Source organism: Bombus bifarius, unplaced genomic scaffold (genome assembly GCF_011952205.1).
Source record: "Bombus bifarius isolate JDL3187 unplaced genomic scaffold, Bbif_JDL3187 scf7180000007990, whole genome shotgun sequence".
Classification (NCBI taxonomy): Eukaryota; Metazoa; Arthropoda; class Insecta; order Hymenoptera; family Apidae; genus Bombus; species Bombus bifarius.
Window position 1 is genome coordinate 386,498 of NW_022884371.1, and position 23,729 is coordinate 410,226.

General features: G+C 36.9%; 2 protein-coding genes and 1 long non-coding RNA gene across 6 annotated transcripts; 1 reads left to right on the forward strand and 2 right to left on the reverse strand.

Moving 5' to 3' along the window:
• The first annotated feature begins 450 nt into the window (after positions 1–450).
• On the forward strand, positions 451–19,049 carry LOC117205388. 2 transcript variants are annotated; one of them, XM_033443742.1, is made up of 15 exons: positions 1,503–1,664; positions 5,090–5,357; positions 8,633–8,730; positions 9,475–9,627; positions 12,954–13,079; positions 13,468–13,707; positions 13,941–14,069; positions 14,145–14,274; positions 14,658–14,780; positions 14,847–14,936; positions 15,009–15,132; positions 15,218–15,436; positions 15,526–15,617; positions 15,679–15,808; positions 15,929–19,049. In XM_033443742.1, exons 1-15 carry the CDS (start codon positions 1,645–1,647, stop codon positions 17,959–17,961), a joined length of 3,975 nt encoding a protein of 1,324 aa, XP_033299633.1. In that variant the 5' UTR covers positions 1,503–1,644; the 3' UTR covers positions 17,962–19,049. The 2 variants fall into 2 exon arrangements, with proteins under 2 accessions (XP_033299632.1, XP_033299633.1); XM_033443741.1 differs by lacking the exon at positions 1,503–1,664 and adding an exon at positions 451–555 and having other exon boundaries at positions 15,679–16,203.
• Positions 3,430–4,353, reverse strand: LOC117205397. Its single transcript, XR_004487225.1, has 2 exons — positions 4,127–4,353; positions 3,430–3,931 (listed from the first exon to the last, which is right to left on the reverse strand). It is a non-coding gene; the product is annotated as an uncharacterized LOC117205397 (long non-coding RNA).
• A 75-nt stretch (positions 19,050–19,124) lies between the features above and the next one.
• Positions 19,125–23,671, reverse strand: LOC117205385 (ankyrin repeat and zinc finger domain-containing protein 1-like). 3 transcript variants are annotated; one of them, XM_033443736.1, is made up of 14 exons: positions 23,654–23,671; positions 23,107–23,486; positions 22,872–23,012; positions 22,329–22,535; positions 21,949–22,253; positions 21,710–21,824; positions 21,495–21,640; positions 21,205–21,430; positions 20,863–21,132; positions 20,582–20,785; positions 20,229–20,505; positions 20,005–20,146; positions 19,751–19,924; positions 19,125–19,677 (listed from the first exon to the last, which is right to left on the reverse strand). In XM_033443736.1, exons 3-14 carry the CDS (start codon positions 22,969–22,971, stop codon positions 19,504–19,506), a joined length of 2,340 nt encoding a protein of 779 aa, XP_033299627.1. In that variant the 5' UTR covers positions 22,972–23,012; positions 23,107–23,486; positions 23,654–23,671; the 3' UTR covers positions 19,125–19,503. The 3 variants fall into 3 exon arrangements, with proteins under 3 accessions (XP_033299627.1, XP_033299625.1, XP_033299628.1); XM_033443734.1 differs by lacking the exon at positions 23,654–23,671 and having other exon boundaries at positions 23,107–23,578; XM_033443737.1 differs by lacking the exons at positions 22,872–23,012; positions 23,107–23,486; positions 23,654–23,671 and adding an exon at positions 22,648–22,670.
• Positions 23,672–23,729: the final 58 nt, after the last annotated feature.

A 23,729-nucleotide genomic window follows, 5' to 3' on the forward strand; every position in this document is an offset into this window, starting at 1 on the left:
CATCGTCAGTATGCGGTCGCGCATTCCATGCGGAAGCACCTGTTTGTTCTTTCGGCTTCTACATCGGCTTTTTAATCTCAAATCACGTCGAATACTTCTCATCGTGTTTACTTATAATTTAATACAATCACCAAATATTTAAAAATCAGGAACAGAAGAAAAAATCATAGAGAATATTTATATTCAAAATCTTTGAATTAAGATCGAAGTAAGAGAACAATCGAAAAGAAAAGAGAGGGTGAGAGAAAAAGAAAAGTACCAAAATATTTCGATCAAAAAATCCTTAAATATTATTAAATGCTTAAAAGGAAGATTAAAGAATTAACAGAATAGTTCTGAAAATTATCCATTGTGATCAAAGGAGAGAAAGAATTATTAGATACGATCGGTGTAACCGAATAACGAACAAAATACAGGTACAAAGTACCGTTGAGCGGGAAGAGGAAGCGAAAACTGAAAGAAAGAGCGAAGGAGACGAGGATAGTTTTAACCACGAGAGAGGAACGTCCTCGTGACTTCAACCACGTGTCTCTCGTGGTCCTCGTTTAAACACGCGTAAGAGCAATTTTCTCTATTGACGTACACCGGTTGTTCGTGGTTGCTCGTACTGATGGATACTCTTGTTTCTTTGCCACGGATCTATTCACGAATAGGAACCGGCATGCGATCTTTTTAAAATCGAATGTCTATTTAATTTTTTTCGTATGTATCTTCCTTCGATGTTAATGTAATTATTTACCCCGTTCACATTCTCCTTTCCCTTTATCACTGTAGCATGCAATTAACCTAAGTGTTGTTATATTCTAGCCAAATTCTAAAATTTTGCATGCTGCGGATCAAACTGTACCTCGTTAATGCCTGTGAAATAATTGTTCCTATTTCCTTCTATCTGTTCTTTCTCACAATTCTTGAGTTTCGTAAAATTCTTGCAGCTATAATATTTTTTTAATTGTAATGTAAAACCGCCACAAAACGGCCATTATTTTGTATACCTAGATTCAAAGATCACTTGTTAGTTACTCCGCTTACGAGTCAAATTTCAGATGAATCTAAATTTCTTCCGAGAACAAAATCAAATTTAAGTTGATTATATCGAATTCTATTTACTTCTTCCGATGTGACATAAATCACAGGCAAAAAGTTACTTGATATATTTTTCCCGCGAGTCTGCCGAGTTTTCCCTAGTATCAGAATTCTTTCATTAAAAAAGAAAAGAAAAAGAAGACAAAAAAGGAGGAGAGGAAGGAGGAAGGATAACAATGATTTTCCCCATTAACGGCACGGGATTCCGTGGAAATGCGTAATGTGACGACGATCGATCGAATTGATAGAAATGGAGGAGAATCTTGTGAATCCGAAATGAAAAAAAACGATAGCATTTAGTCGTGCATACAAGATAGCGGAGCGCAACGTATGTACGTAAGATTGCAGCTCGTAGATTATTTGTAGTCGTTGCCATTGAGATGGTTTGATAGTAGCCCCTTCCCCGCGTACCTTTATATCGAGACTGAATGGACAGAGAGAGCAGCCTCCTCTATGAGATAATACGCCTGGTTGTACCTAAGTCATTCAGGCCCGAAGTCGGATCCATCGAATCGCGAGAGATCGCGCGAGGTGAGGGTGGACACCGTGGCCCCTGCAGTCATGCTCACCATACAAAACGAGTGAGTATATCGGTTTGCATGCGATTGAGTAGCTACACGATACTTCGGCTGCATCGATGCATCCGTGGATATCTTCCACTATCGTGCTTTTACCTCCTCTAGCTTTTCAGAAATCGCTGCCGTACCGATGCTTCCTGCTTCGAGCTTTTGATCATGGTTTCAGGGGTCGTCGGTCGATTCGTGACTTTTCAACAGTTACCAAGCTTATGCAGCCGAGGAATAAGCAAATATTCTCTGGCTAAATCGAGAACAGCAGGCTTCCCCTTGACGATTTCTTGTCCAAACTTTTCACTCCCGTAATTTCCTTCGTTTTATTTTTATACGCGTCGTTGTTTTTATACGCTTGCTAAACGAATTTACTTTTCACTTATCTAAAAGTTTGGTACTCCACGTACTTAATATCCAAGCATATGCACTTTAAGAAAATTCCACTTGTTAATTTCGACTTTCCCCTTCCGCAGAGGGGAATCTTCTTTTTACACGAAATAAAGCAGCGTCGCCTAGCTCAATGCATTCATCTACTCTTTAAACTTCCTTTCAGCGATGAAAGAATCATACTCGTCTACCTTCTTTGTTGATGGATTTATGGTTTCGTGGTGATTATGCGGTTTAGCGATAGACCTCATAAACCAGTACGTGGAAAGCCTCAGAAGTAACCGATTACGTGGCTTTGCGATTATACGATTTTCGATAAGTTAGTTCCTTCATAACCGGTATATCGAATAACGATATTTCAACCCAGCCATTTACCGATAATCCTACTTTTTTTTTTACAGGTTCCCATAAAATCTAGCAAATCCTTATTCCAAGTTGTACATCTATTCTGGCCTTTTAATCTCCGTCACTCGACAAATTTCACGTAAATCATGGATCCATTTAGAGTCATTCATATGTTTTGAAGTTTTAGTAGAGTGTAAATCGTTTCACGAGGTTTCGCTTATAGCGTAACACGACATACGCAATTATAAAGGTGCGGTTCCGAGTAGATACCGTGATGTGGTTCTTCGAGTCGACGTGGATTCCCTTTACATCGTGTGTAGTAACATGGCAATAAACCACTACAGTAACGGTGCATAATCTAATGGTGGGTTGCCTCCTACGACAAGTATGGGACAGGCTTGCACCATGCCTCCCTGTGGTTCATTAATTGCAGCTTGCTCTCTCGACTAGCATGGCGTTATTCCGATCGTCCAAGCGACAACAACAACTAGGGGTTGGAAGGGAAAGCCTCGTTACACGTATCTGCAACATGTCTACATTCTCGAAGGAAACCTGTAGGAGGCTATGAGCTTTCTTTGTTACGGATCCCTTTTATTCTTCCAGTTTCTTCCTCGATGAGGACGTTGATCGACCGTCGTGTCTGATAATAATAATTCATGCGTGGATCGAGTTTCCTCCACTTCGATTCTGCTTTGCACAATGCATGGGAGTCTTTATATTGGAATTCGCCCGAATTCATGAAAGATTCCAAACTATGTTACAGGTTACTATGCAAAATTTATAGTAGAAGCAATCTACGACGAGAGCAGTTCACAAGATTGCTTCCTACATTCTTCCCTCGCTTTATGCGATCGTTTTTCTCTGTTCAACGTACAGTTTGACATATTTTCTTTGAGGCACAGTACCTATTCCTGGCATCGAAGTTTTTGTTCTCCATTAAACATATATCTAATACATGTACAGGTGAATTTGTCTTTCTCCTGGTCTCTTGAGCCTCGTTGCTGTTCTGTGTCAATAAGTGCTTCGCGTGATGCTTTCGTATTTGTTCGAATTAATACTCAATTCACTTGCAGTCGTTTGCAGGAATATGTATTGTGAAGTATTGCTTAAGATGCTGGATAATAGCTCGTCTATAAATTTTTACACCGACGAGCTTTTTGTTAGAAGAAATTTTTACGAAAGAGACAAACCTGTGACCTTTTCTATGGTCCATTTGACTCGAATCATCCTTATCGTTATTTCCGGAAATTAAAGAAACTGCAGAGAGTGTAATAACAGTATTGTGGAAGCTTTCCACCCTTAAAGATTTGATTTCACGGCAGTTAGTTTCATTGTGTGCAAAGTTTAGAGAAAGAAAAGGGTCTTATGGTCTTAAACTTACTTGGCTGTTGTGAGACTATTACCTTGTATTCAGAGAACAACAGGCAATGCGCGTCAGCGACGATCATTTTGTTCAGGCTGCGGTTTACGGAAGTCAGCTGTAAGCAATGTTTCTCTGTTGCTGTTCTATCGCGCGTTCTTCGATGGTTAAACGTTGTTTCCCGATCCTGCGAATTAATTGAATCGAAAGATGCATCGAACTGGAAAAGCAAACCGGAGGGGAAGAGAAGCTTTAATGCACATCCCGTGTTTTCATACTGAACTATCGTTCGTAGCCTGCGTTTCGCAGCGAAGAAGATAAAAACAAATCGCCGCGATTGCAAGCATTTGGTTAGAGATCAAAAAGGTGGGAGTAGACTTACTAATTTGTGTCTGACGGTATACTTGTGACAATCAGTCTACTATTCAACCGTTCGTTCGATCCTCTCCTTAGACGCTTGATTTTCTTTCATGATGTACAGAGGAAAGACACGTGTATCAAAGGAGTCGCTCGTGCACGCCGATGTCAAAGGCTTCCTTTCTTCTCGAGGCCATCCCCGTTCATTATTCGTTTGCTCGATTATTTAGTTTCCCTAGCGAATTAGGAGGAAACAAAGGTAGCCTGTGGCATTGAAAAGTCATCAAAAGATGCATATATCGTAATCGAGCGTTAAAAGGACACGACACGAACGACATGTATATTTTTATGCATAGGCAAAGAAATAATTTGGAAAAATAAATTGATATAAATTCGTACAGGATAAAACATCGATATGTGATAGTTCGATAGTCAAAAGCTCAACGGATATAGTGACATTTTGTCAGCCATTAAATTCGTGGCCTCGTATCGAATTATACACGAGCGCAAGAGTAGTGTATAACGTTGCACGCGCACGCTGGTGTAGAACTACTCGTAATCTACTCTCACAGGTTAGCTCTTGTGTGTCGTGTAGTTGAGCGTAAATAGTCTTCTTTTAATGTAGTTAAGTGTAAAATAGCTTGCATAGTTTAATTACAATACTTGCCCCGCTTGCAGCGCGTACACGCACGCTCACTTACACAACCATCGTTTCGTGTTCAAAAACGTTTCAATGCGTATATGCATGTTCTGCACCTGCCATTAACCAAGGCGTTATACCATCAACGATGCTCCTTTAGACGAAAAATCGAATATCGTGCGTGACATGGGAAGGCATCACGGAATTTTTAATTGATATTTTTCATTAGTATTGTTCTAATGAAACGCACTATGCTGTCTGTCGTAGTTATTGTATTGTTGTGACCACGATCAAAGTAAATGACTCGCTTTCGGCTAGGAATTCAGGGAAACGGTGAAATTATTTCAGCATGTCACCGCGTAATGGCTCGTGCGTGGCGGAAGTAAGCTCGGTGAGGAGTCTCTCGTCGGACGATGTCTCGGCGACGAAGACGAACCGAAAGAAGTCCTGCTGGACACGTGCCACGAATCCGGCTCATCGCCGTGGACGACGAATTCAACTGCTACAAATGCTGGCGCTACCATTCATACCGATCCTAGCGTTGATCGTTCAGACAGCTAACACCCTCCATGACATTCTGATCTATCGGCAGGAGGTCTCTGACATTGAAACGCAGGTAATCTAGGGGCTAGATGTTTCTTAAACCAAATATTTTATTCGCACCGTGGATTAGTTTTCTAAACTTTCGTAATTGTTTTTTCAATTCACCTTAAGTTTTTCTAAATTCATCCGAGATTTAAGATCACGTAAATTTATGGATCGGAAAGTAGCATTTCTTAACATTCGTTTTTTCTCGGCATACACATAGTGGCGTAGTATTACGTACGATTAATGGTAATAATCGATCAACGAACTATCCAACAGTAACGAAGGAGTGAGTAAATATGCACCACACCTACGTACTCATTCTTTCAAGCGTGGTCGATGCATTCTACATCCATTTCTTCAATTGTTCCAACAAAAAAAGCATATAAGTCATGATAACGTATCGGTTTGCAAACCCTTTGCCTATAATTTACAATGATTTTTAATACCTTTATAGCGGAGTAACTTCTCAAAAATCGATTACACACACTTGTTAAATTGGAGACATAAATTGCGTGGCACTGCATGTTGCACGACTGGGGATGCCTGTCAACTGTTATTTATCGTGATTCCAAGGATTCCATGCGTTTATCAAAAATGGTCGGAAATATTTTTCGGTGTGGGGTTATCTACACTGAAAAATATCGGATATACAACTGTTCTGTTTACACGAAAAATACGATGTAATTTAGGAAATTTTTATCTCTATTCCCTGGTATTCTATCCGCCATACCGCGTTGCGTTCCTTCTAAACGGATAAGAGTCTCCTTACTGCAGAGGACGATTATCAAATCGGTATAAATCCTTTTATGGTTGACCCCGATTCTTCATTTTCCGGCTCAGTACCTTCTTTAATACATATTCGTTTTCCTTAATGCCGGTCACGCTAAATTTTAACGAGACTCATTGCCAGTTCTACAAACATGAAACGTGGTAATATTCAATTTTTGGCGTTAATATTTGTTCGATAGCGAGTTCAATAATCACGCCATGGGTTACACTGGTTGATTACCAATGCTCGTAATCGATACTTGAGTTTCTAATCAATCTGTTTTTTAAAGCGATTCTTTCGATTGGCATGTTGTTGGTAAATTAAAACGGTGCACAGTAACGAATATTGCGCGTCGAAGCTGGTGTTTCTCTCTCAATATACTGATCGGCGAGAGAACATATCCAGAGGCATGATCGCCTTCTCAGGGGGAATTAAAATGCGTTAATAAGTTTTTTTATGGTACGATCGGTGACAGTGTTCTTTAGGAAAGGATACTTTTTCGTTCCGATTCGTTAGTCGTCAATATCGATCTATCGATTACGTACCATCAACGATGATATTTTCTATTGTGATGTAAATAACTAGCAATAGCCCATTCTATCATAACACAATACATTGGTCATCAACAAGGGTACATAGGTATTGTTTCATGGTGCATCGAGTTTTTCACAATGGTTCTTCATACAGAACCGTATTGTTACCAGTAAACGATCGATCCACGAAAATGGAATTCCAGTTAATGGAGGAGTCAACAACTCTTTTACTCTTTTATTTCGTCACAACTATAAAAACATATGGCGTGCAATCTTTTCGAAACAGACCCGAAAAATTATTTGAACTTCCCTCCCCTTTTCCGAGTTTCGATTCTTGTCTTCCATGAAATCAAAAATCTTGTCAACAGAGAAGCCGATCGTTACATAAGTAACCGATAATGGTTAATTAAAGATACGATTTTCATTTCGTAAAATATTATATGCTGACAAATAATTTTCATACAATACCCGTCTTTGTATCGTGAGACTTTAAATATGCGTTTGATGTAGATCGACATAAAATATTTTTTCATAGTTCCGTGATTTTTAGTTCACATGCCAGTCGATACTATACATAATCTAGATACATGCCGATTAAGATCCACGCCGTACGCAGTGAACATGTCAATTCTACCCTTAGCTATCGTCGAAAAAATTTCCATACTAGAATGAAGTAGCCTCGCCTGGTTCTTGGATGATCATTATTGTAGCGTAGTACTGGACAAGTTGACGAAGAAGGAGAGTGGTAGATCCGATCGAAATTTATCGAAACGGGGTGTAGTCTCGAGTGCACCGTTCGATCTTGAGTTACTTGTTTGACGAGCACGGTGGCGTGGCATGAGGAAAGGCAGAAAAGAATGGACGCATTCTCCTCCTTGCTTGTCCTCGTCCCTATCTTCATCGTTCCCAGTGTTTGCTGTCGTCCTGCTAAGCGTGTCGAGAGTTTTATACTCGTTCGCGTTGCCGCTCTGCCACGCCCTCCATAATTAAAACCTATAGGAAAACCGAAGAGAACGAATTTCATTTGCCTTTTAAAGTCATCGCCCTTTTCTTATACTTTATTGATAAAAATTAAATTGTTTATGATACCACGGAATGATTAAATTTGTTTACGGAGAGATCATTTTTTTGTATAACGACCTCAATTTCACTTTTAGAAGTGCGTATTATAGAAGAGAGAAGCTTTCGGAATTTTTAATAATTTCGCAACTTTTAATCCACGATGGAGATTATCGTGACGGAGATTCAGTATTCAGTCGATACAGTCGGAGAACGTCTGTTGTCGCGATTAATTCTGACGTACTGGCTATAAAACGTTAGTATACCAGACGTGCAAACCTGACATTATTTCGTTCGAATTTCCCCCATTCTCGATGAACGAATGTGTCAACAACACTCTGTACATTATTGAAAATTGTTAGATGGCACTGAAAACGATAAAGATTAAATTAATTTTAGAGACTCGTCGACTATTCATTATTATGCATTAATCGAGAAATTCCAACGTCCATTCGTTTTAAAATGTCGCTTCTTCGTATCCTGAAATGTGAAAAAGAGGCGGTATTTCACCATCATTTTTTGCGACGCTTTATCACGACAGCCGATCTATAATTGCTGAAATGCTGTATGAAACGTAGAAGCGTCGCAAGTATAACAGAAGGCCATTTAGGTACTTAGAAGTTCGAGTGACCAGACAATGTGTACCTAAGAGGTATTCACTCGCCCTATTCTGTCCACTTTGTCCTTCCCTTACGATTAGTTTCATCTCCTTCCGGAAGTTTCACGAGCTCGGCGGCAACATTGACAAGGCTTTGGTCTTCATGCATTTTGATATTTTAATTGTTCAGCGATATAGTTACGGTAATACACTATGTAATAATTTTTAAGAGGATATTTGGTCCTCGATGTTGTCACGTGTTTGCAACTTCTTCTAATAATTTGTTTATTTTTTATTCTTTTCTTGTCAAACGTTGATTGATTATGGTTCTTAACTTTTTACAGGTAACAATCGCCACAGACTTAGGGAAGGTTGTCACGCGGATGCAGCTCGAAAGATCTGAGGTTGCATTCTTTATTTACACTAATGGCAGCACTCTAAGGTATTATCATGCAGCCTGTTATTAAGCTTTCTCTTGAATCAATATCAAAGATATACGATTTGAATTTGTGTCGCAAAGTATCATACGAAATGCATTAGATTCGTACACGATGCTGTACAATCGTTTTACTGTTCACCAGAAGCCTTTAAGATCGCTTGATCTTTCGGTATACGTGACTTAGTGACAAAAGCTATTTGTCCAAAGAGGAGGAACCCTTTAACGTACAGGCCAATGAAAACAGATGAGCAAGCAGGATATCCTCTAATCAAGGCACCACAGACGCGATACACTTTTCTTAGCATTTCGAGAAAACAGTCGCTCCACAGAATGCGAAAACAGTCTTCGACCTAAATAGTTTCCAATCGAAATAAAGATTCACGCCAGGGGAATTATAACGAGTACAGAAATCACATGAGATTAATCTAAACGATTTTCTAAATCTTAATTTGCTTTCGATTTGTACTTATTGGTATTCGTAAATTCAAGGTTTCAGCGATTAGAGTCGCATGATCGGTGAAACGTGACATATTGACCTGACCCTTCCGCTTCGATTCTTTGATAGAACTGAGGGAAACTCTGTAAAATATTAACGAAATTTCCCTGGTAAAAATAATTCCATAATCCTTCAGGAACGTCTCGGCTTTGTGAATGGCAACGCGAACTAAAACAAATAAATAACCACAGCCTCTCCGCCAATTTATCGACGCAGTACTAATACGCCATGGTCTCTTGCGTCTGTTGAAGGTCGAACTTGACGCAGAGGTTCGCCATAACCGATCAAGCTCTTCATAACATGACTACGTGGCCCCTGGTCTCGGTACCGAGGGATGAGAGCAAGACGCAAACCTATGACGTGGTCAGCAAAGAGGCCTTCCAAGCACGCCTCGAGGATTTCAGGTAAGGAATCGATTAGCAAATACTCGACACCGGCCCTCTTTACTCCAGACAGAATCCACGTGCATCACTAATGACGTCAGAAGATCCGTTATGTGTCTAATGGCTTTTACCTGAATTACCATAACTTCCTTGACGTAATCGATTAAACAATAACGATTTTCTTCATCCTTGGCTTCAACATCTCTTTTGGCAACCACTGCTAAATTAAGCTGTTGGAAATTTAAAGCGGAGGATCTGATTTAGTCATTCGCGATGTGTCAAAGGGGAAGATTATTTTAAAGCTGATAGCAAGATAAAAAGGATTTAATGGAAGTATACTCGCGCACTTCTGATGTTAGTCTTTGTCTTAGCAACATATGATTATATGGAAAGTTACGGCGCAATCCTCTATTCCCTCCGGTCTCCGTTCCGACACTTGTTGAATTTCCATTCAACCTCGAAGTGGACAATTTTCCTCTTCCGCGTACCTCTCCTTGCAGCTCGATAATATAAGAACTTCCTTTTTCGATATCCGATCAATCTAGTATTTTGCTTTTAGCGCTCGTAAATTTTCATTTCTATTATAATCTACGATATATGCAACAATAATTAGTACTCATTAGCAAAAATAGAATTGAAGAAATTTTAATAATATTAATAATTTATACACGATACATGAAACATGATGCGATAAAAATAGCGATATTTTAACGTTAATATCGCGTGTATATACATAAAAGAAGAAAAAATGCTGATACATCAAGCGATACGAAATTTCACCAATCGATCATATTTCCCCTGTTCGTGTCGCATAGAATATTAGGGTATTAAAATTATTCTACACCTACAAATACAGCATGTGATATTACAATAGTAGATATTACTCGATCATCTAATTAGAAGGGGAGAGCCAAAAGGTGCGGCAAAGATAATCCGCATGGTGTGGAACGTATGGTAAAACGGTGTATGCTTTTATAATAGCACCGTCGTGTCGCATTTGTCTTGGTATATCGATCGATTATAAAAATACGTAACCAGGATCCAGTTTTTCCAAGACCGAGTCTAAGACGAGCGATCGCTACATCTCGACGAAAAAAGCAAATAAGCATTCCATTATCGAAAATTTATTAACTTTCGTTTTCTTCGAACTATCGTGTCATCGATATCTATGTTAAGGTTGCCAAGATACAAAAATAAGATTACATCTCATTGCATCTCAACGGAAACACGATGAAATGACATTAATATGCGAATACAAGAATATTTACAGAAGACATGTTTTTCATTCTGTCGAACTGAAAACGACGGGAGGCTCCGTTACTGGGTACCCGATAAATCGATAAAAGCCCAAGAGTCAAAGTATCCGTTATGAATAATTTCCACCCGTAGTTCCCAAAATTGATTTGTTATACAAAGGCATGAAAACTCGTGAAATTTGAATAAAAATTGGTCTACGATATCTTCTTACAAAATATCGAGAAGAGATTAAGGAAAGAATTAGATTTAGAGCCTTAGTAATAACACATTACTAATCTATCCCACGAACGATACTAATTAAGGGCGTCATATTTCCCGTATAAATTATGTAGGATGACGTGTTAATGTAGTGGAAATTTCCCATTCTACGTGACCGCAAATGTACATTGTTCTCATGTAACAATTTTCGAAGCTCGTTAATAACCGACAGATATTATATCAACCCTTATTTATTTCATTTTCCATCTACCTTCATTGTACAAACAATTTATGTTACAAATTCTTGTCGAATATTAAACAAAAAAATACACTTTCCGACATTTTGTATAAAAAATTCTCTAGGACCCGAAAGAGAGTTTCCATTAAGGAACAAACTAATCGAAGAATATGAAGGATTTTGATTTCTTGCAGTACCAAAACGGTTTCTAGGCATCTAGAAATCGGATTCTAGGCATTCTTGTATAGGAAATTCTCCATTGATCGACTCGAGGGTTTGTGGTTTTCGCGTTGGCTATTACACGAACATATGTCAGATAATAGAACGCATTTCTGTCAGCGGGAGCACCGGTAACAAGCTGCTAACAATCCTTTTCTTTTGCCAGCGAAGATATTATGTGGCTGACAAAGATGACGAGGAGGAAAAGGATCCGTGTTAACTCGATTTCATCGAAGACGAAATGACACAGTTCGATTCTCGATGTTCTATTAATCTTCGGCTTGTCGATCCATCAGTTGTCAACCGAATTAATTAGGATAGCTATTTAAGTGATTATTTTCAATGTACTAACTAGCTTCTATCGTCATGGCTAGTCTCATCTCGACCAATTAACGATCTAATGACATTTGTTTCATACTGCATCCGTGCAACGGAGGCTGCAACATGTAATTGAACTATCGACAACTTCTGAAACAACAATTAGTCGCATAATTTGCAGTGATTGTTAAATGCTGTTGGGTATTAATTAAGGAAAGTGTGCAAACTGAAAAATTCTTGCTAATCGTAAATATTAGAACCCTTACTTGTTTCATTTATTGGAAAACTCAAACAAATTGTACTTTATTTAGTACCTCACATTACCTAAAGGGTAATGGTACTTTTAGGAGTTGAAACAGATGGCTAAATCTAAATTCTCAAAATCTTGATTTGCGTTACCATACCTATAACAGGCAGTCTAAGTACTCACTCGTTTAGAATACTAATGTTTAAGGAAGTTTGAGGTTTGTACCCCGTATAGTGGATGTTCGCGTCTCATTAAAATGTCAAATGAGAATAACACACAAGTACGGAGCTGTAATAAATTGGCTCAAAGAAATCGTACGTCATTTTTCCTCTTTCGCTCCTCGGCCTTCTCTGTCGAACTACCTTTATGAGCAATGGATGAGGTTGTCACACATGAGCGCGTGACCGCCCATTTGGAGCAGTAGACAATATTTTTAGACCCCTCTGCCCACCTCCCTCTTTCCACTTCTCCTCTGCTTTCTCTTTGCCGTTCTATGACTATCATGTCTCTGACTAAAAGCCCACTTCGATACAACGAATACCTCCACTATCTGTCGACTCGATTCAACTTTCCTCTGCCACGTATCTCTTCTTAACAAGAATCTCTGTTCAGAGTTCCGTTCCCATTCATTACTCATGATAGTCGTACATTCTACTATGCCTAATGAATTGAGAGAAAAGCAGGGAATTCTATGAAAGAGAAAATATTGTCCAGCAATAAAAGAATTCGGAAAATCGATACAACCCCTACTTGTTAGGTTTCATCCTTAAAGCGTCTATAAGAAACGATGGATACACCATCATTCAATTTCTAACCTATGGATAGTGGGAGTTAGCCGAGTCTGAGTACAAAGTTTTGTTCATTTCTCAGGCAGAAGATAAGTTCAGAAGAGAGCAGCATTACCGAAGTGATGGCGTGGTATACGAGCGTGAACGCGGCGATGTTAGACCATCTGACTAATCAGATCAAAGAGACGGATAATAGTGGAGTTTGGAGGTAAAGAAAAAATTTTATCGTTGACATTATCGTAAAACACACCGAGCACGTGTACGTTACATACACATTTCTCGTAAAATATCAATATTATTACATTTCTTTAGTAACATGAGACAGAAAGTATAAGGGGAGGGTAGATAACTTCAGGATTCAGTTAAGTAAATCAATTTTTCAGTTAACAGAAAGAAAGTTTATAAAAGTGGGATAGAGAGTTATAAAGTGCATCGAGTTTCTCGAAGCTTTTCGAAAATAAAAATCAATTTTAAAGTTCGTAACATAGTAAAATTTGTCTTTTTTCCTTTTTATATATGTATATATGTTGACGATTCAAGAATTACGTAAAAAATATTTGAATTCGTGCAATTGGACATATCTCGGCACATTTCAGGTATCTGATTGCTTTTAAAAATTTGCTGAAGAGTATTGAGAGCTTGGGTATTTCTTCCGTGTACGGAATCAATTACTTTGGACGTGGAACCCTTGTGGGGGACAATTACGTCAGCTACGTTCGCCACGATATTCTTGGACGTGATCTCCTCTCTGGATCTCTCACATACGTGCCTTCTCTCAAACATTTTTACGCCGAACTCACCAACTCCATGTCAGACTATGGAAGAATTAAATCTAGGTATGCAACGACCATATTAAGAAAACTATTTAAAAGAGCAAAAAAAAAAGAGAGAGAGAGGGAAGAGGCTTTTTAAGTCTAGGCAAACTTTCGACTTGTCGAACAGCTAGAAAAGACTTTCAAAATATAAGCGTAACTTCTATAATAGAATGAATGAGTGAAAAGTTGGAGCGTCGGCGTATAAAATGCATGAAATAAGGGAGAAAGGTTTGTTTGGAAAACATACATTACAGACGAGATGAAATCCTCCAGAACCAGAAGAGGAAACCGAGTGTTGATGATGCTATCGCTTATTTCGATTCAATGGCTACTTATGTGGATGAGCTGCGTAAACTTCAACGAGAATTACGTCACATGATCCGGTAAATCTTTATAAGAGTAATGGAAAAATATAGTTTTTATATGATAACTTGAATAGTGTAATTGTAATTGAACAGGGATTATGTGAATTCAACTTTACAAGATGCGAGTAACAAAGAAGTTGCTGGGATAGCTATACTCGCACTAGTATTGGTCGTTTCTCCTATCATTATAATGCTAGTACGTAATGCGGTTGCGACGATACAAGTAAGTAAATACACATATTTACTTGATATAGTATTTATATAATTGATTCCTTTCATAATTGTAATGTAATTAGGTTTAAACTTCAATTTATTTATCTGCTTGTAACGTTTGGAAATATTCAATGTTCCAAGCGAAAGAAGTATTTTATTGGCTGCAGCATCGACAATTCCAATTAAGTGATGTGTACTTCTGTTCCTTTCAATCGAATACCGATACAACGGTATAATTCTTTTACTTCGCAATATAGCAAGATAATGAAATTAAAGACTTTCATCACCGCTTGATCTCATTTTTTTTAATCCTCACCGCCATTAACGATTCTAATGGGTGATAAACCGATTCCGTATGCGTTGGTAATTAGATGTTTCGTTGGAATATTTTAGATGTACGCAGCCAATTTAGCGCAAAAGGCTCGGGAACTGAAGCAGGAAAAAGGGAAGAGTGACACGTTGCTTTTTCAAATGTTGCCTCCTAGCGTCGCACAGCAATTGAAGCAAACTCAACAGGTAATTAACAATTGCGTTTGAAAAATATTACGTTGTTGATATACAAACGTTTCCTTTGTTCCGCAGGTTCCAGCGGAATATTACGAAGCAGTAACCGTATACTTCAGCGATATTGTTGGGTTCACAGAAATTGCTGCGGAGAATACTCCCTTAGAGGTAAAATTCTTCCCTACCATGTATAAAATTATCCTCGATTTATCTGTACTTTAAATTATTACGCTTTTCCAGGTTGTCACTTTTCTAAATTCGATCTACAAGTTATTCGATGCGCGTATCGAATGTTACGACGTGTACAAAGTTGAAACTATTGGCGATTCATATATGGTCGCCTCTGGCTTGCCTGTTAGAAATGGTGAAATCCTTTCCTACACAAGTTTGTTGTTTAAATTCTACTTATTATAATATAATAAAAAAATTTATGACACGAAATTTTAAAGGGGACAAACACGTATCTGAAATAGCGACAATGGCCCTCGATCTTCTAGCAGCTTCATCGGTATTTCAAGTACCAAAGCGGCCCGGTGAACGTCTTCAAATACGAAGCGGTGCTCATACAGGGCCCGTAGTTGCTGGAATCGTGGGAAGCAAAATGCCCCGTTATTGTCTCTTCGGGGATACTGTGAATACGGCCAGTCGTATGGAATCAACTGGGGAAGGTATCTCATCAAGTTCCTTATTTTCTTTTTGGTATTAAACGCATATTTTTCTACAACTTAATTTTAATTTTCATTTGTTTTATACGAAGCGCTACGAATACATATTAGCCTAGAAATGAAAAAAGCTTTGGATGCGGTAGGAGGTTTCAAAATCGCACATCGCGGTTTGGTAGATGTCAAGGTAGATATTTTATGTAAAATTTATAATCGGACAACGCCCTTGAATGAAATTAATTTCGTAGGGGAAGGGATTAATGGATACGTACTGGCTGGAATGCAAAGACGGCGGAATCGCACGGGCAGCGGAATTAGATCTGCCCTCGTTCTTCGAAGATGTGCGACCAGTTTTCATACGCCGTTTACGCGAAGAGGGTACCCTTTGATGCGAACCGTATTCCCGACGGGACCTCTGGTACCTGAACCGACCACCTACTCCTTATATCCGTCTTTCGCAACCCAACCTTATCGACCACTTAAAGAAACCCACTCAAGGTCGTAAGAACCGACTGTCTCATCCGAATCTTCATATTACTCCCGTAAAACCACCACCTCAATCGCAGTCCAGTATCGAGTCTCAGGACTCCGTGACATACGAAGGAACTCAATCAACGACACCTTGCCCACCGAGTTATTCTCCTGCGAGTCAACGAAGTCGTTATTCTCAACCGAATCTACCCACTCTTCTGATATCCCACGACAAAAGATCCGGAGGTTCGGCCGACCGCCGTATAAGAATGTCTCAACCTACGTTGAACTTGAGCTTCAGCGGTATCAATTTTGTCGGAATGAATCGTAGCTCTAGATTGTCTTACACAAGTCTTAAAGCAGCTTCCGGGGATAATAGTATTAATGAAGAAGAGAGATTATCAGCACGAAGCGCGCCGTTCGGCGGAGGAAGCTCGAGAGGAAGCTTAACGATGGATCAAGGTACCTCGAGATTGTCTCAACCGGACGTAACAAGATTTATCTTGCGTCAGGATGTACCAGGGAAACGAGATCGCCTTTCTCAATCCACTTTAGTTATCGGTGATTACCATCCTGGTCGTGGTCAACAGAGATTATCTCAACCTTGCCTAAGTACAGGGAAAGATCTCAATTTACCCACAATGGTTTTCCATTCTCCCTCTCCACCGCCTACCAAGCATAAAAGATTTTCTCCTGCCATACACGCTAGCCAGAGGGATCGTCTGTCGCAGTTGGACATTGGTGCTAAATATAGGAACTTCAAGGAGTCGGCTGTGACGAAATTTAATCGAGATAGATTTTCAATACCGGAACTAGAGACGCAAAACGATCTTAGATTAATAGCAGGCACGCCGAAGCAAAGATTTAGTTTGGACAGTCAACTGACACGTAATCAGGATGTGACTCGGTCCAGACTATTACCGATAGCTAGTTCACCTATCAGTGAACACCAGCAACCTAAGATCGACGAACAAGTAGGAATTCCTGGAGGTAAACTCAAAAGTCCCGCTAGAGAAGGCCTTGGAAGTGTACTTGTGGCAAGCACAACTCCGATCCTACCATCAAGCGAAAGACAATTATTATCAGCTGAATTAAATAAAATAACGACTGCAATTGCTTCGACACCACCAGCTACAACACAACAGAAGAGTCAGACGACGCTTAGGACAAGCAAACTTCACAGATCAGTCTCACCGATTCCTAACAGGGAAAGAATGTCGGTGCCCGAAATAAGGAATTCGAGTCTGCGTCGATTGCTTGATCCGCCAACAAGGCAAAGACACAGTATTACAGGCAATCTGAGGCAGAGTATAATTTCTCCGATCAAACCTCTCGACTTTGGCAGAAAATCACCGAAACATTTATTCGAGGAGGCTCTGGAAAGATTTCGCAAGGATGAGAAAGAAGAAAATCGGAAGAACGAAATTTCGAATTCGGAAGCTCTTATCGATATTGTTGATGAACCTAAACATATTCAGAAACATTACTCGTACACGTACGAAACAGATGACAATTCCTCGATACTTGGAAAGATAAGCATGTCCGCGATACCGAAGAAGAAGTATTTAGAAAGTAATTTTGATGAAAACGAACAGGTAATCACTACGGTGATAGAAACAGACGTACCAATGATTATAGCCAATCCAAAGTACGTGAAGAAATCGTCTTACTCGAGCGAGACCCCGAAGTGGATTAGAAAGTATTTAGAAAGCGAAAGTCCAAAAGTAGGAAGAAAGACGACGAGCAACAAAGAAAAGTCTAACAGAAGAAATAGTCGAAGGAAAAGCTCTTTGGAATCGGTGGAAGGCGAGAAAATTACAGATAAAGTTCGTTCGAAGTCGGTGAGTAGCGGTGAAAGGAGTCCGATGCTGAAGAACACCGGCATACAGTCCGAATTGAAGAACATGAAGAACACGTACGTAAGAATTCTCCCCTCGAATAAAATTCAAGAGAACAAGTATGAAGTAAAGGTAGATAACAACTGGATCGATGGAAATATTCAGGGACTGTATGGCGATGAATGCGACGATACGGATTCCGATGATTCCACGTCCATTTAAATCGAACTAACGATACTAATCATAACGATAGAATAGATAAAACAAGAAAATTTTATCCAACTAATCTATGACATTTATAAATTGATGCAGTGAAAGATTAACAAAAATTTCGTATTCTGTACTTAAACCATTCAAACGGTATCAATTTTATGAAAATTAATATTTTCAGTAGTTACCAATCAAAGACCATTTTAATAGGTAACAGTTTGATTAGCCTAAAGCACACTTTGAGAACGAAATAACGAAAACTGACATGCTGATCTCAAATATTTTCCCATATTGTTATTTACACCATGAACTAATAATTGCGACCGATAGAAATCAACTGGAAAAAGATTTATATTTATGAAGACAACTTTTGGATTTCTATGTATTATTTTCATTCGAATCAAAGAGTGTTGTTTCTATCCGAATAAAATTAAGATAACTTGTAAATACTTGAATTATATTCAATCATGCTTACTACAAAATGCATAGCTAACAAATTTTAGAGGAATTCCAAACACCGGTTTCTATTTTATTTTCGTTATTCATAATTCGTGTCTAAAACATAAAAGTTTTTAACGCTTACTGCTGTGAATGAAAAGTCAATGAAAGCATATTCTAGCTACTGTTAGCACGTCAGATACATAAACCGTATGAAATGTACATTTTCTCGTCAATATACCACCGATATTAAATTCCCACGATTTTACAGTATGAGTGTTGGAAAATTTATATTTTCTTTTTTTTCTATACTAGTCAACAATGAGACTCACGTGTGAATGCCATCTCAAATTCCTATTAAATTTCAACCTTATAAAAATAATCCAAATGGCTCGTTCTTCGCATGAACGTTACATTATATATTGATATGTACTGCAATGTTATGATATTATAATGGTAAAACGTAATCGATGTAATGTTATAATATCGTAAACTCGGAATGAATGTAATATTGCGGTCATGAATGTGAAAATTAGTTACTGTTTATCGTAAACATAAAATGTTAGTTCTTTATGTATGTCATTTAGTATATAATTAAAAATGTTATACCAAAGATGTAACCAAAGTGAAAAGTATATGAAATGTATTTAATTTTTAACAAATATGAGTTCGGCATATCTCATATTTTCAAAAAGGAAGATGAATGAAATTCATGAATTATAAAACATTTCATCATATTCTTGCTAAAATCCATATATTATTATAAAAATTCCTGTATGTACATCAAGTGGCATTTTATAATCTCTTCCCAAAACTTGAAACATACATGCAAGAAATTTTATCTGAACAACACAATAAATATGCATCACGTGTATTGCAGAACATACAATACTCTAAATTTACATATCCATATTATTTTGAACACAGAGTGCCTAAATTTCGATCATTATATTATGATTATTCAATTCTTTTTTCATTATTGAAAGAAGTATACATACATTTAAATCTAATCCTTTATAAGAAATACGTCATTTTCGTAACCTGTACTTGATAAAAAAATAAAGCTAGATCGTGAAAACGTACATAAATTGCGGTTTCAAATACAAAAAAGCGCCATCAGATAACAACTTTGTTGTGAAGGCGATGTTCCTTTAGGCACGGCATAGAACAGAAACGATTGGAATTATACTCAAAAGGCACTTGACCTGCCATATTCACACCACATTGAAAGCATCGTGAAATTATGGTGCATCCTTGGTTTAAAATACGTTGCTCTGCAGCCAAAGCTCTCTGTGATAGAAACGTTTAACGATTTAATTTATTAGTACTAAATAGCTGTACAATTAATCTTTAAAATATGTACCTTTTCTCTGTCACTAAGACTAAGATATCTTTGCTTTGTATCTTCTTCTTGTTTTTTAAGTTCAAATTCTTTTCTCTTCAATTTATCTTTCTTCCGTTTTATTTTTTTTTGTTGTCTCCTTTTTTCTAATTCCTCTTGTTCTGTTTCATCAGTAAGTGGGCCAGGTATTTGAGACTTTATAACAAACACATATAATTTTATACGTAATAATAACATCTTAATAAATGAAATATAGAGAAATATATAGTAAATACTTTGCTATAATTGAACTTGTCAGGATAAGCGCCCATAAATCTTCTAAAAGTATTTCTGGTTTCCTTATCATTTGTCGCAGCATATGGTGTTTGTAGCTTCTTATTTTTATTGCAAGGATCTGATCCAATTTCTAGTAATTGCCTAAAACAGGTAAACTTGATAAAAATTTTGTGAAACAAAACAATAGTTACATCAGCATACTAATTTCTAACTACTAATATACCACACTAATTTCAAGTGTCCACCCAAAGCTGCTACATGTAACATCGTATTACCATCTTCATTAGCATCATTTACCAATTTCTTCACATCATCTTTGTTTACAATTGAATTAAAATCTACAGTTACGTCCTCTTGATTTTGTTCTTCCAACTTCACAAACTTTTTTACTTGAATTACGAGATCATTAATTACAGATGATAATAATTCATCATCACCTAATTTACATGCAGACCATAATTTAACTTTAGCATTGGTTAAAGTTTCGTTCAGTACGCATTCTGAAAATGCAAGTATTTTTATATATGTAAAAAGATATGATCATTAAAAGAACACAATATATATACATGTATTCACCATCTTTTTTCGTCTTTTTCTTCTGACGACGAGCTTTTTTATTCTTCATATATCTTGGCACAGTATCTTGAAAGGCGAGTAAATTTTCATTAAATTCTACTTCCAATTCTTGTTCAATTAATGAAACATCCATTGGAATATTAGAAGTTCCTGTTTGATCCAATTCTGATTCTGAAGACGATCGTGCTAACCTAGCAATGATATCTGTAATACAAGATCAAATGAAAATTCAATTAATTATTTAATTGTATCTCATATTCAAAATATTTTAATTTTCGTACCGGGTAAAGGGCGACATGGACTTTTTCTTGGTTTTGCTCTATCTATATGAGATCGAGAATTCTTATGTTGTCTTTCGGGAGATGCTTGAGCGGGAATTTTATTCTTATCGCTATCTTGTGGATTACGTACGTTATTGGTAGCATTAGAATCATACTCTACATCCTCTATTTTCTCCGGAATTTCGCTAGATACATCAGCTTTTGAAACTTTTTTTCTAAGAGGTTGTCGTGGTGAAATAGGAAAAGAATCTGTAAAATCAGATGCAGAGCCTGTAACATACATCATTAGTAAGATAAACATGAATATATTTTAATATTTGAAACACAATGTCAAAATCATACCATAAATTTCCATGGAACTTAAAATGTCATACACTCTTTTAACTTCACTAAATGTTGCTCTACGAGTAGGAAAAGGTAGTGGCCTCAATCTTAAGTCATTCTTATCTAAAGGTGGATTTTTTCCTCCAAATAATACAGTACGATTATATGGACCAACTGCTCTATATAAAATTAGAGAGGAATTACTGATATGAGATGACCATGATTCAAGTATATCTTGCACATGCTGAAAATAAATAGTTAATGAATATGATGAAAATAGTCCCTATCTAAATTTACTATCTATATACCTGAAGGAGAGATGCTTCATTATAACGACGTAAACCAGCTCCAGCACTCTTTGGATGATTAGCTGTTGTACGTGAACTTTGAGCAAAGCCCTGTTTTGCGCGTACTGTATAAGAATGAAATGTTTTGTGCACAATAGGTTCTCCATCTAAAGCAGGTAGATACTTCTTTATAATTCCGGTATATAAAATATTTCTTTATATATTAAAACTAATACCTTGAAACACAGCTGCAGCAAAATGTCCTCCACCAATCATGATGACAGTCCATGTTGTTTTTCTCCCACTGTCCAGTGCCTGAGCAATCATCTCATTGTCTACCTCTGGAATTTCCTAAAATGTAATTGCATCTCTCCTGATCTGGCAAGTATAGACACGCCAAGTGATTCTAACAAAGTAGATCAAATTACAGAATAATATCATAGACAAGCATGTCTATTACTATAAATAAACAGACCTTCTTATTGTGAAGTAAGCATCTATATATACTAAATATATTTCCATCATCATTCTCAAAAAAAACTTTTGAATGACGATTTGCAATGACTAATAAAGCCTCAACTTTTTTCTCTTTGATAATATCATCACAATATTCTGTATCAGAACTATCAGAAACTGACTCTGTATTTTTTCCTTTTTTCTCAATTTTCTTATTTTTAATGGAGATTTTACTTTCACAATGACCAGATCCTGTTTCTGAGGCATATGTCTCATCTTCATTTTCAGATTCTACATCACTTCCAGATAAACTCGAAACATTGCCTACAATGTTAACAACGATATGTTTTTCATAGTATACATTAAGTATACAAAAAAAGCTAAGTTCTTTGGTAATACCTTCATCAGCTAAAAGATTAAATTTATCTTCATTAATAGGTCTTAATCCATTCAAACGCTGTTTTAAATTATACCGGTGCCAATCTAACTTATAATGCAGTCTTTGTTGTGCTTTGTCTTCAAATATAGTATTACAAAATGAACAACTTAAGGAATCTGATACAACTAAATCATCAAGTTGACTTATCATTCTCTCACTTCCTGAAACTAATATAATAGTGCTTTTAACTTCACTTCATAAATTCGTCTATTATATTATCAATAATATCGTTCTTAATCATTTGCAATTTTCGAATTCGTAGAAAGAAAATGCTTTAACCTTAGAAACATATGGTTTCTATATATTTGAAAATTCTGAAACATCAATCAACTCGAATGACGTAATTAAACAGGGAATAAACAAAATAGTTAAAGTGATTAATAGATATCCTTAGCTTTAAAAAATATAAATAAAAATTTTAATAGTAAGTATCTACATACAAACATAAATTCGTATCAAATAGCATTTAAATAAAAATAGATATATATCCTAAGCTTAATTACCAGATGACGATCGCGATTGCATACATTGTGCAACTTTAATACCCTTTGTGATTCTGTTAAAGTCTTCCTGGTTGTATATTTTAAATATTTGATGATCCATTATCTACGTTATCTAAACTTCTAATCAAAGACGATATAAGCCTGAAAAAATGAAGCACAATCACCGATAAAATAAAGAAAAAGATATAATAAACTTTAATTTGAAATAAAAAATAACAAGAAAATTTCTGATTACCCAATAATGTAATAGGAGAATCACAACGTTCCACTCACGGTCGCATAAACCGTGGTTCTACTATCTTTTCTACGTATATTATATGTATAATTCACTTCACGATAATTAGACATCAAAATCGAACTATGCAGTTTGATACCCGATGTCACTCAGTAATTAGTTACACTTATGTTAATGTCACTAACTTTTTCATCCAAAAAGAAAATAGTTTGATTGAAGTAAAATTTTAATATTATAAATAGGATATACACTTTCAGATTTAAATACTAATCACACTGTATTTTAATTCAGTCATGATAGGTAGAAAATTACATCATCGAATATATTATCTCTTGTACATATGTTGTAATCAATGTAGTGTTTAAATAACTGCTGGAAATCTAAAAATGTAATTGAAAAATACTAGTTATTAAATATAGACGGATTCTATTACAATTTGGATAATATCACGATAACACAAAGTATAGAACAAAGGAATAGAGGCCCCTTATTATTTTACCATCATTCTCAGTATTATCGACTCAATATACAACAAATAAGAACTTACCAACAAATGATATATGTAATATAATTTCTGAGTGACAGAGAATCGTTAACAGTTTCGAGAATTGTCAACAGATAGT